At 35.7% G+C, this 13,807-nt stretch overlaps 1 protein-coding gene across 4 annotated transcripts in view; it reads left to right on the top strand.

Moving 5' to 3' along the window:
- The window catches only part of CSMD3 (CUB and Sushi multiple domains 3), a 678,537-nt gene that overhangs the window by 620,226 nt on the left and 44,504 nt on the right, over positions 1 to 13,807 (top strand). For all 4 annotated transcript variants that reach the window (XM_085321107.1, XM_085320309.1, XM_085319522.1 and 1 more), the window contains 3 exons: positions 3,551 to 3,724; positions 4,529 to 4,702; positions 8,875 to 9,060. In XM_085321107.1, the coding sequence (XP_085177233.1) occupies positions 3,551 to 3,724; positions 4,529 to 4,702; positions 8,875 to 9,060 (534 nt within the window). The remainder of the gene's footprint in view (positions 1 to 3,550; positions 3,725 to 4,528; positions 4,703 to 8,874; positions 9,061 to 13,807) is intronic.

Raw genomic sequence — 13,807 nt, 5'->3', positions numbered from 1 at the left:
CTTTCCAATGTCTGAAAAAAGTATGTATATATGTATATATGTATGCATACATATGTGTGCATACACACACACAAAGAAATGTGTCAAAAGCCAAACTGAATGACACTTCCAAGAATCATTTCAAGCTTTCTTAATAAGGAGGGGAAATATCTTTATTTGGCATATATTACTTGAGAATTTAACATGGAAATTCTGAAAATGATTTAATAGCAGAACTGATTGTAAAAACTGCAGGCATAAAAGTAATGGATATGCATGTGTTGCTAATGTGAAATGAGCATTTTGGAATTCATTTCTTTACAGATTTCTTAAGAGAAACATGCTAAAAGAGAATAGTTCTACTAGAGCTTGTGAGAAAGAACAAAATCCTTGTTTATAGGCGAAATAAGAAAAAAAATATAATTGAATGGAAAATAAGTAATAATTCCTCTTTCAGATTTGTGGGATTATTTTTCTTCTTTTTCTCCTTTTTGTCAAGACAAATTGGAGAAGTAGTGGTATTGCAAGTGAAAGGTCTGCATTTCCTCTGAGGCAGACCAGTTTTGTGGATGTGTGGAAAAATAAAGCAAATAAACAAAAACCTTCTGGAAAATATTAGTGAACCTCTGACTTTATTGGAACTGAGGGAATTTATTCAGCTGCATAAATTAGAGTAAATTTCAGTGATATTCTCAAAGGTTCTCTTATCAGGAATTATGTGTACCATTGCAGACACTTTCTATTGAAGATACAATTAACTACCATGTGTACCTACATGACAGATGATGTTTAGAAAATGAAACAAAAAGGGCTGAACTCATCTGTTTTGGAGATTTCTGTCTTGCTTTGTTTTATTTTGCTTTTTGTATCTCAGGCAGACAAGATTTCTGCAGAAGGGAGGGTGAAAATGGGGACAAAGCCTACATACTCTGCGTGTCTTTTAATTGTTTTTGAGGTTAAGATGAAAATTGTGTCACAGATGTCTGTCATATTCTGTTTTAAGTGATATGTATTTCCTTGAAATTGTCATAAGTAGTTGATTATCAGAATTTTGAAATAAAAGACCTACATTTTTGTAATACTCTTCTTACAATTATGTTTCTATTTTATTTTTCTTTAATTTAGGAACTTCACACAGAAATAGAACTGGGCTCTACTATTTAGCAAATATATTCTTCTTTCCTAACAACGAATAGTTCACAATTAGTCATGGAAAATAGTTAATGTTCCAAAGATGTAATTGTTATAGACTGGGAGGATATAATCAAGACAGAGGCTTTTAAATCAAAGCTAGCATCTGAGAAGTTTATGACATTGAGAGGAAGTATGCCAACAGGATGGGAGTTTTGAGTGATAAACTTTGTAGAGTTAGACATTACTGCAAGACTTATGGGTGATTTATGGTGAATTTTGCACCTATTTCATCTGCATGTTCTTTGTGCTGTCCATGCACAGTCACAGAAGCTGCAGTCTGATCTTGGTCACCCGGTATGTTAAATTCCCCCAGCTTAACGTTCAACTAAGGAAGTGGAGCTAGTCCTTTCTGGTGATATATTCTGCTTCCACTCGACTGCTGAAATACTACACTAAAATCTTAATTAAAGAGCAGGTCAAGTATTGTAAACTTATCAGAAACCCTCTTTGGAAAGCTAGGCTGTAGTCATCCTTTGTATAACAGATGATGTCTTCTGTAGATAAATATAATAAACAGTGAAGATTACTCCAAGTGGTGAGTTATAATTTGTTGAACTAAGTAGATGCAATTAGAAAACGATTCCCCTGAACATGGTCGGTATCACCACAACCTGTTTGGTTGCCCTTCTGATAGAAAGTGGATTTTTTTCCAGCTCAGTTTTTACTACTCCGCCTGTTAACATACAAGTGCRATAGGATAGAGAACTTGGGCCCTTTGAGGCACATTGAACAAAGTCTACTACAGACTGAACAAATTTTGAATTTCCTGGAGAATCAAGAGGGACTTTGTGAAAAATGTTATAAACATGTATTATACCACTTTCTTTTCCCTGAAAATATAACATTTCAATCTTAACATTTCAAATATGCCTGGTCCTCATGTAAGGCTGAGGGAAACGGGGAGGGAACACCATGACAGGGGATGTTCCCACGAACAGTAATAGATTAGAACTTCCTTTCTTCATATAGAAGTGGGATTGCACCCATCTATTTAGTCTGTGCAAAGGTTCATACACTACCTTTATTATAAATCCTGACGGTTTTATCATGACTCATAGAATGAAGTGCTATATGAGGCCCCAAATGCCAGAGACAATTTATATATAAAAAAAAACAAAAAAAACCCCTCAGATTTGCAATTCTTTCTTTTTTCTACAGGAAGTTTCTAGCCTTCAAAGAAAAGAAAGAAAACTCTTAAATTTTACGTGAGAACATTATAAAGACCTAAAACTTCCAAAAGAAAAAAAGCAGCAAACCATATTACTTCTAAATTTCTTTTCTTAGTTGCAACCCCATGCTTTTGGGGTTTGATTTCTTTTTGGAGGAGGAGGAAGAGAGGACAAAAGGGGAGTGCAGGAGTCTTAGGTGACTGGTAATATTTTATTCTCTAATGTACTAGATGAAACTGCTCATATTCCTCACCTACCTGCCTTTTTCTTGCAGTAAGTGATTTATCATATATCACAGTCTCCATGAGCTCATATGTTCTCAAAGGCTTTTCCATTTCTACATTATTTGTTGAAGTGTAGTGCTTAAAAGACTTTCTAGAAATCATTAAGAAATATACTAAAAAAAATTAGGCACAAAGTTCATTCTTTTTTCCATCTTTCCCCTAGATTAAATATGTGCTTGTGACTCTCAGTCATTCACAGTGTGTGAGTATTTACACTCATGGTGTAAATAAAATATTTCTCATATTTTGAGCGTACAGGGAAGGAGCTTAGGCCAAGACAGCAGTGTTTTTTTTAGTTACAAGACATTTGCAGATCGTCACACTGATCACTTTTAGCCCAAACACACTAGTCTTTTGGATATTCCTCTTGATGGGAGAGAAGAATACGCTAGAAAACAATCCAGAGAGTTAGCTTCCAGCACTAAATCATCCAATTAATTTTTTTTCCATTATAAGATAGGCTATATTTATAATATCCTCAAGAATTTATATTTATATTAGATTTATGTGGATTTACATTTATGTTTATAATGACTAAATCACCTAATGGAAATGACACTATTTTGCTAAGTTCAATTGTGGCCAAAATAGAACAGATGAAATTATTGGAGAATTTTGCAGAGTTTTTTTTTTTTTAATAAAAAGGTAATTATTATATTTTGGAAAGGAAATTTGATAGTGTAAATGGCATTTAATCTCTTAGTTTCACTATTTTTTCTGATTTTTTAGATGTGTAAATCTCACAAATACAAATGCAGTACTGTATTTTTCTCCAACTTAATATAAATAAACTCTTGAATGAAGTTATTAGAAGAAACTGGAAGTAGTTCAGTGGTTGCTTGTTTTAATTAAGGAGGTATAATTAAATTTTGTCTGGAATACTTACTCATTCTTTTTATTTATTATTTACTTTGAAAATTGTAGCTGGTCACTGTGGTATTCCAGATCTCATAGTCAACGGTCAAGTAATTGGAGAAAATTATGGATATAGAGACACCGTTGTATACCAGTGCAGTCCTGGTTTTCGGTTGATTGGTTCTTCTGTACGAATATGCCAGCAGGATCACAACTGGTCTGGTCAGCTTCCGTCCTGTGTGCGTAAGTAAGCATGGCAACACAGATTAAATGATGCTACAGGAATACGTTTTCAGACAAGATGCAGCATGACTTTGGAATTTTGCTTTCATTTCTTTTAAAAAGTCATTTAAAGCAGATCCTTAAAGGTATGTGACCACCTAAAATCAATCGTGAAGTTTCCACTGCATCTTTTTACTACTATATACCTTTTTTTTTAATATATGAATATAAAACTTGTTCAAAAAGTGATGGGAGTTAGGCAGGTTTTGCTCACTGTCTTCATTGTTTTACATAGCACTTTAATATTTTGTTTACACAGCACTAGATTTACATAGAACTTTATTACAATAGTTTTATTTATTTATTTGGTTTCCACTTTATGATCTATTAATAGATCATTACTTCCTTTTATTATGTTTCAGATAAGCATTTGGGAACATAACTTCTTTACTGATAACCTKTAAGATAAACAAAAGAAAGACACAGGTAATCAAGAAATTCAAAATTAAAATGTTAGTGTTAGAACTGAAAAAATAATTGCTTCCAGATCTGCTAATAGCAGAGGAAGTGAACACAGTTTCTTTCTCTAAACAACTGGAAGGTGCTTGTTTGAACCCAAGAGAATTTGCAATACAGCATTTCAGAAAAGGACAAAAGACTTGGGAGATGATTAGGCTTGCAAAAGGCATACTGTTATGTAGCACTCAGTAGCTTGTAATATCAAACCTGCCAGTACGTAATCATGAACAATTACCCAAAATCGTGAAAAGTGATAACAGCATGCTTCTCTCCGTGGTTTTGTTTCTTTGTTTTTTGCTATGCTAGCTGTTAGTTGTGGTCACCCTGGCAGTCCGATTTATGGAAGGACAAGTGGAAACGGTTTCAACTTCAATGATGTTGTGACATTCTCATGCAACACCGGGTACGTTATGCAAGGGCCAACCAAAGCCCAGTGCCAGGCTAACAGGCAGTGGAGCCACCCACCTCCCATATGCAAAGGTATGAATGCCAGTGCTTACTGATTTCTAACTGAGTTGGAAAATTAAGGCTGGAAAATAAACAAAAGGCAGAGGGACACTGTCAAGACAAAACATGCATTGAAAGATCCTAAGTCTTACTAAAAGATGTCAAATTATTACTGTAGCATGACTCATCTTTCATTAGGTCTGCTCTATATGCAAAAGGCTGCCAGGATAACTGTTGCAGAGAAACTTCCTCAACTGTCTGCAGCTTATACTGATTTTTTGTAATGTTTGGTTTATGTAAGTTTCTTAAGCCTAATACGTTATCCAGAGATAACCAGAGAGCATCTTTAAATCCTGAAATAATACCCTCTGCATTTTAAGCCTACCTATTTTCAATAGGTGCATAAGAATGTACTTTTTCCTATTTCATTTGCATTGAGCTGGCTGCTTAGCTTCACTTCTATTTTTTTTATTATTATTCTAATTCATTAGCATAATCCATTTGATTCTCAACACGTCTGGAAATTCAAATATTTAGAAGTCCTTCACTGAAAATAAAAGAGTAACATGAAATTATTTCTCTATGAATTTTAACAAGCCTTTTGGAAAAGTTTAATCAGCATTGTCTAAGTCTGTTGTTCAATGCTTTTAAAATGCTTAAAATTGTCCTCATTTAGAAAAAATTACTTTTTACAGCAGCCCTACTTGAACACATGCAGGAGCTATAGGGATTATTCTTCTAAAGCTTCATGGCAGCTTCTGTAGATTTTTGTCTTTATGTGTCTAAATCATTTTATGTATGTATAATAATTTTATTTACTATCTTTTCCTTCCATAAATGTCCTTCCCTTTCCCTTGCATCATTTTACCTTAAGCAATACTGGCAAATACTCTGGAATTTTATTTTCAAGCAAGCTATTTGTTGATGAGTTTTTTTTTTTTTTAATTTGCAATATAAAACATGCGTTGTATATTAACAAATTTCATCTTCAGTCCATCTGTTATAACACCTTGGTGTTCTGCTATTGCAAGTAATGTGTCAAACTGTCTGATATGCTACTGGCATGTATCAGGGCTCAGCAAATATGTTGATCAGATTTTTTTTAAAAAAAATTTACACTATTCTGAAATCTTATATTAGTTTTAGAGCAGATTTTAAATAACAACAAAAACTGTGCAGAACATCATTACTGTTGTTCGTAGGGTGCAGTAAAATCAATTCTTATTATTATGATTTTGTTCTATTATGATTTTACTTGCATTGAAGTCAAATTAAAAAGTAAAAAGGCATTACCTTGTATATCTGTAAGCTACCTAAAAAGCAATCTGTATTACAGAAGAGGCTGCACATCTTTGTAAAAGCTCTATTTGCTGTCATAAGATAAACTCAGCAGTGCCCTTAATGTGATTATACTCTCTACAGGTCTGCTAAATAGTTTGGTTCCTAGCCAGTAAAAATAATTGCTGAAAACTATTGGAATGCTCAAAGCTACTTCTATTTTGTTTCAAATATTCAGTATATCAGACTGATGTTGAATTAATAAATAATTTTCATTTTATTTAAAGCTAATGCTTAATAAGCTAAAGATGAGTGTTCAATTTTTATGAAATTCCTATTAGCAAAACAGAAAATGAAATGAAATATAGCTCAAATTTTCCTCCAGGAGAAAAATAAAAACTTACCAAGTCTATCCATCAATATAACAGCTTGGTCTGTCATTGAATGTTAACGAGCTCAAGCCCCAGCAGTAAATTAGTTCTAGCCATGAAAAACATATGTATCCTAGCCTTTAGATATCAGTATTTGAGAACTGCTAGGAAGAGCGCACAAACAGACTCCCCCATTTGGGATGGTGAGTAGAGAGAAGTAGGTGAGCCATAAAACAGCTACACAGAGTAATGTAGGTAGGAGGAGGTATCTTGGGTTGAATCCAGCAACAGCTTTATTTCTTTTTAAATTACAGAGCTTTCTGGCACGTTTTGATATGTGTATGTACTCACATATGCACCCAAATACATATACACACAGATACATACACACACATACATATATGTATGCAACTGATTGTAGGGATAGTCTTTTTTACGTGAGGTATAGTTTTCTAGGGTAACTTTAATTAGGTGATGACTAGAGGAGAATATTTTAAAACTGGGATGGAAAACTCTCACAAATTCTCCACGGCCTCTCCAAGAAGAATTATACTCACCTTACCAGTCAGCTGCAAGTGGCAAAAAAATATCACTCTCCAGTTATTTTGAAATGTATGAATGCTACAGTAGTTGAGAACACCAAAACATCCAACAATATTCTCAGCCACCAAAGTATACCTGTATTTTTAAGAGCAGATATCCATTTGTGGTTACTTCCCTGTTCTAGCAGCATCATCTCCTTTTTACCTAATTGACCGTCTGTCTTGGAGCTCAAAACATCTGGCTCAGTCATGTGCTTAATTATCAAAATGGTGATACAGGAACATGAAGATGTTTGAATGGCTCTGTGTGTTTGACCAAAGACACGTTTAGCCACATAACCAATTTACAGCTGTGGGCAATAGTTTATGTCAAGGGAAGAGTAAAAATATGGAAATAACTTGTAATGAATGAAGTTCTCTTCCAGCCTCCAACACTACATGGCCCAGAGATTTCATAGAATCACAGAATCAGTAAGGTCGGAAGGGACCTCTGGAGATCACCTAGTCCAACGTCACTGCTCAGCAGGGTCACCTAGAGCATGTTGGACAGGCAGGCAGGCATTGAAGATCTCCAGAGAAGGAGACTCCACAACCTCTCTGGGCAACCTGTGCCAGGGCTCCGTCACTCTCACAGTGAAGAAATTCCCCCTCACGTTCAGGCAGAACTGCCCGTGCTCCAATTTCTGCCCATTGCCTCTTGTCCTGTCACATGGGACAACTGAAAAGAGTTTGTCCCCGTCCCCTTGACACCCGCCCTTCAGGTCCTTATACACATTGATCAGATCCCCCCTCAGTCTTCTCTTCCCCAGACTGAAGAGGCCCAGCTCTCACAGCCGTTCCTCATAGGGCAGGTGCTCCAGCCCTCTGATCATCTTCATAGCCCTACGCTGGACTCTCTCCAGTGGCTCCATGTCTCTCTTGTACTGGGGAGTCCACAACTGGACACAGACCTCGAGACGAGGCCTCACCAGGGCTGAGTAGAGGGGCAGGATCACCTCCCTCGACCTGCTGGCAACACTCTTCCCAATGCACCCCAGGAGACCATTGGCCTTCTTGGCCACAAGGGCACATTGCTGGCTCATGGTCAACTTGTCATCGACCAGCACTCCCAGGTCCTTCTCTGCAGAGCTGCTCTCCACAAGGTCAGCCCCCAGCTTGTCCTTGTGCCTAGTGTTATTTTTCCCTAGGTGCAGGACTCTGCACTTGCCCTTGTTGAACCTCAGGAGGTTCCTGTCCGCCCAACTCTCCAGCCTCTCCAGGTCTCTCTATATGGCAGCACAGCCCTCAGGTGTGTCAGCCACTCCTCCCAGCTTGGTGTCATCAGCAAACTTGCTGAGGAGGCACTCTGTCCCCTCATCCAGGTCATTGATGAAGAAGTTGAACAGGATGGGACGCAGGACTGAGCCTTGGGGGACTCCACTAGCCACAAGCCTCCAACTAGACTCCCCACCACTGATGACAACCCTCTGAGCTCTGCCTTTCAGGCAGCTCTCAATCCACCTCACTGTCCACTCATCTAACCCACACTTCCAAAGCTTCTCTAGGAGGATGTTCTGGGAGACAGTGTCAAAAGCCTTGCTGAATAGTAGGTCATATAATAGTCAAGGTAGACAATGTCCACTGCTCTGCCCTCATCTACCCAGCCAGTCATTCCATCATAGAAGGCTATCAAATTGGTTAAGCAATTTCCTTAAACACAGTTAATGCCCTTTTGCTTGGACACTCTCTCTAGACCTTGATTCCATTAATATGTCCAGTCACTTTTGGTGGCAAAGACTTTTAGAACTTCATGACTCTCTGTGAAGAAAGATTTCCTTTTATTTGGTCTGAATCTGGCATCTACTGGTTTCATATGATCTTTCTAGTTCAATATCATTGTACACAAAATCCTGATATATCCTGTATAGGATAGCATAGCACCAGAAGTTTCTTATACAGTGCGTAGGAGACTGTAAAGACCATTCTAGTGAAATGTATTTGTTTGAGTCTAAAGTGTATATTTTTTTCTTTATAGTGGTGAATTGCTCTGATCCTGGAATTCCTGCAAATTCCATAAGAGAGAGTAAAATTGAACATGGAAATTTCACATATGGCACAGTTGTATTTTATGACTGTAATCCCGGATATTTTTTATTTGGCTCTTCCATTTTAATTTGCCAACCAAATGGCCACTGGGACAAGCCTCTACCTGAATGCATTAGTAAGTAGATAATGTGTATTTTTCTGTAAAAATTACAAACTGGACTAAGTATTATTTTACGTAACATTTCCATCAGTCTCATGACAGTGACTAGAATAATCATATTCATATACATTTTCATGTGTGTGGTCATGATGGAAGGTCTCAAGAGCAGTCCAAGTAGTACAACTATATTGATACTGATTGCAGCAAAAATCAGGGAAACTTTGGAAAAATCAGTAAGCAAAACACAAATATCTCTGAATGACTCAGAAAAATGACCTCTGATAGGACTGTGTTTCAGCAAAGGAACAATCTGGAGATGAAAATATATCCATGGAATCTGCCAATATCTGGCCTCCATTAGCCATTAAACATCCTCATAGTAAACCATAACACTGAAACTCAACACTGCAATAGCTGACTACTGGAATATGTCAATATAGTATGTTCTGGACTTCTTTTGGGACAGTAGCAAGGTCAGACTCACCCACTCACACCGTAAGTGTCCTCAGGACCAGACAAATGAACCTCAGCTTACCACACTACTATATATACCTGAAAATCATAGTCACATGTAACCTGTCCACTAAGAAGCCAACTGGATCAACAAATGCAAGGAGGATTTTTTTTTCTGGTTTCATGTAAAGCACTTTCTAACTGTCACATAAATACTGCCACAGAAGTTTCGTAGGTTTTTAATGAGCTGGGATGGATCATTTTCCCAGCCCTCTATAAGTCATTGTACAAGGTTTTGTTCTGAGATCAACATTTCTCTCTGAGAATGGCTGAAAACATTATTTTTTAAAGATTAAAATGAAAATGTGTAAAGGCTTTATTCAGGAATCATGGACAGACATTTTCAATCTTGTAGATAATACTCCTCCATTTCGTCTTTATTATTATTCATCAGTTGAGATTTCTCCAGTTCTCCTATTCTGTCCACAGCCCCCCCAAAAATGAATTCTTATTTTTTTACTGTTAAAACATTTATTTCTGGAAGGTGCTCTTATCCCTGACAAGATTAATAGTATGATTGCAAGTCACAGTTAAACTTATGACAAAGATTCCAACTTCTTCACATTAAATTATAAGATCTCGTTATCATTTTTGAAAGTCAAACGGATATTAAATAACATAACTATAAAGAGAAAGAAATCCTTAAGTTAAAGATGCAAAGACCTAAGACCTTTTTGTCTCCTTTTGTGATTGTCTCCCCCAGAGTCTTTGCTCAGAATTATCAGTAGTAGTTTAATAATACAGATTTTCCCATGTTTTAAACCGACCTTTGGGAATGAAAGTGCTGTATGTACTTTTGAAAGGGCACCCTCAGGTTTGTATCATTTGTATAGAGAGGCCAATGAATTATAACTAAGGCACTATCCACATTAACTTCACAAAGTTTATTAAAACCTATTCTGAGGTAGCTACTGTAGGTTGTCTACAAGAGCAAAAACAGCTTCTGCAAAGTTTTGCAAATTGTTTGTCTGGGAGATCTGCAAGGCAGTCATTCAGTAGTCTGCACATTTTACTACTGTAAGGGCAATAGAAAAGCAGTGGAAAGCAGGCTAGATATTTTTCTTTGACCTTGGTTCAGTTATTATTATTAGTTATTTTTTTACCTACTTGGACTTCAATCTCTACAACTAGGCTCCAAGTTCTTACCTTCTTTTGAAACATCAATAGTAAATTAGTGAAATGAGTATTTCAAGAGGCTCACAATGGCAAAGTTATTCACCTGTAAAGTGACTGGATTCCTTTAAAATGTGTTGTCCTACAGCAAAATCTGCTCTCCTAACTGCTATAAAATCCTGTAAGAAGCAGAAATCAGTAGGAGCTTAACTGATAATATCCTTTCCACTTTCTCTTTGAATTAAAGATTTTCAGTGGCATGTGCTACTTAAGTGAATTTGAAGTGAACCTAGAATGAAAGATATGTTCAGACAATATACCTCAAAGAGTTACAGGCACAATATTAGTTTCATGTACTGCAAAGTATTCTCAATTTATTTTTAAGCCATATACTTTGATCTTTTATTTTTAAACTACTGAGGTGTGAGTACATACAATCCACATCTTCCAAGCTCAAAATCCAAATAATGTAGACTAGGCTTTGCTGATGAATATGCAATCCTCTCAATAATTCTATCATAACACCTTGTTCTTCCTAAAAAAAGGATGTGTCATATACAGTCATTCCGAGCTATGGGTTAGGCTGGTAGGAATTGCTGACAACTACACATTGCAATACATTATTGTACATTACAATTATACAATTATACGTACTGACAACTATACAGATAGTGCTAGCTATATATTTGGTTATTGGAGTTTTTCTGGGAAAAAGAAGTAGCCATTGAAGTGCCACACTAGAGAAAAGAATTATTTAGATATCTTTCTCTCAGATTTATTTTTTTTTGGAAGTGAAGTATCAGTGTAACAGGAATTGATTAATAATTCCTGTCTATGAAAATTATAATGAAAAATATTAATTTTACATGACATTTTACATATTAATATTAATAATATTCTTCTCTTTTATTTTTCTTCTTCTTCTATAATTTTTTCTTTCAATATGTTTCAAGGTCCCTATCTTAATGTGAAATGTTGTTTATACACTTATAAGAAGGTACAATGAAAGTACATGATGGAACAGCACTAGATAGCATACCAAAGAGGCAGAAAGAAGACATTGATGGAATTAAGAAGGAAGATGAATTGGCATTGGCAAAGAGAGAAAGGAAGAAATATGATCAATATTTCCTGTGAAATCTCCAGCTGAGAACATGAATATAAAATTAATTTGGGTGATTGTTTGAGAATGTCAAGGGAAACATTAAAAGATGGTATAATTTCTAGATCAATTAGGATTCTAGGACTTCTGAATGGAAATGTAGATGTAAGAGAAGAAAGTGTCTATAGGAAAGCTCAAAAGTGAATACTGTAATGAACCATTATGAAATTAACTCTTCCTCTCAGAAAACATCTGAAAGCAAGCAAGAAAAACGCAAGTCAGCAAAAACACCTTGAAAAATAGTGAGCATTGCTCACAGGAAACTATAGCTTCATTTCATTCAAGTCTATGCAGTCATCATGCCTTCTCATTAATAATGTTCCAAGTTTGCTTTCTTTCAAATAATACATAATTAGTAGTAGCTTGTATTTATAAGTCCTTGATTAAACAATAGCATGCTAACAACGGGTGCTCAGTTTGTAATGCTGACTGTTCTGACTGTAATCCTGGAAAGTCTTTCCTTCCTATGAAATGGTCATGGGACTCAGTGACACTAGGCAGGAATCAAAGCAAACTGATGACATACACATTCCTAAATCCTTTGTGGGACTGAGTCAGCATGGTTCTGTATTTTGCAGGTTAAATCCCAAGAAAAACCTGTGTCACTGAGCACAACTCCAGTGTATCTATAAAAAATAAAACTCCGAGAAAAAAAAAAAACATTAGAGGAGGATGAATCATCACATATGACTTTGGTCATGTGTTGTATTGTAAAACCTATGTGCTGTTGTATACATATAAGTGCTAAGGAATTGAATGTATCTTCAACCCCAGTCAGGCTACTAGTGGAGTTAAAAAAATTCCTGTTAAAAATGTCATGGAAGAGGAAGAAGTGTTGGTGCAAACTACATTGTATGATTTAAGGCCTGGAAATATCCTGGTATTTACAGTTGTACATTGTGGGTTTCATGTTGCATAGATACAAATATCTTTGGACAAGAACACATCACAGGACAGGTGTGAAATAAAAAAGAATCAGACATGCAAGGCTAGATTGACTCTGTGAACGGAGTGAATTTGTAACTATCTATTTTCATAAATTTACATCTTTAGTTACCTTCTAAATTTATTCCTTGCTCTGAATTCTTAGGACTTTTTGTTTACTATTTGCACGTATAAGGGTATTCTGTTTTGTAAGCTTTTGATATATACTCTTAACCTTAAAAGAGAAACTAGCTAGTTCTTGTTAGTACTACAGGACACAGCTTTATTTCTCTTACATATATTGTCCATGTAAATAATGTTATCCATAATGACACKTCTGTCTTTTTACATTACTCTTATTGATAAGCTGCCTATTGGCCTAGCCAGGGTAGCTTCACTTATTTCATAAAACTTTATAGTAGATAGGAGGCTGCTGAAATTATTTGAATGGCATTATCCTGATTTTTGGCAAAGTTTCTATAGTTTAGCCTGTTTTTTGTTCCTGAAAAACTGACTGTTTTTGACCAATATCATATTTTTTGTATGTTTAAGAGACAAAGGATACAAGATTGTTAGTTTTCCAATTTTCTGTGCAAAATTTAAGTACTTTATGATATTTAAGCCAGTTTTAGAAGAATTAAGTGTGTATAAACTAACAGTTGAATACTGCTGTGTGCAATCTGTAAGAGGAAATCACAAAAGTGGCAAGACTATGAGAGTACTAAAATTAATCACAATACGAAAATAACTAGTAATAACTGACCAAAATATATGGGATGACAAATGAGTAGGGATCTTACAACCATTTCTAAGACCGAATCATGTAGGAGTTCCCTAGAAAATCTGCTCAGTTAACATCAACTGAGGGTACCTAGGAGCAGGATTGATTAAAAATATATAAACAAGTATTTTATTCATTGACATACAAAACTTTAAGAAACCAAAACTTAATATGAAATTAGTACATTAAAGCTCATAACAAAATTGCATTATCTTGCTTCTAAACCTAACAGGCTTTATAATCAATGATTTAGGACTGGATCAGAGATG

Source organism: Rhea americana, unplaced genomic scaffold (genome assembly GCF_003343005.1).
Source record: "Rhea americana isolate MKP2758 unplaced genomic scaffold, rheAme1 scaffold_0, whole genome shotgun sequence".
NCBI lineage: Eukaryota > Metazoa > Chordata > Aves > Rheiformes > Rheidae > Rhea > Rhea americana.
This window is presented reverse-complemented; position numbering and strand designations above follow the sequence as displayed.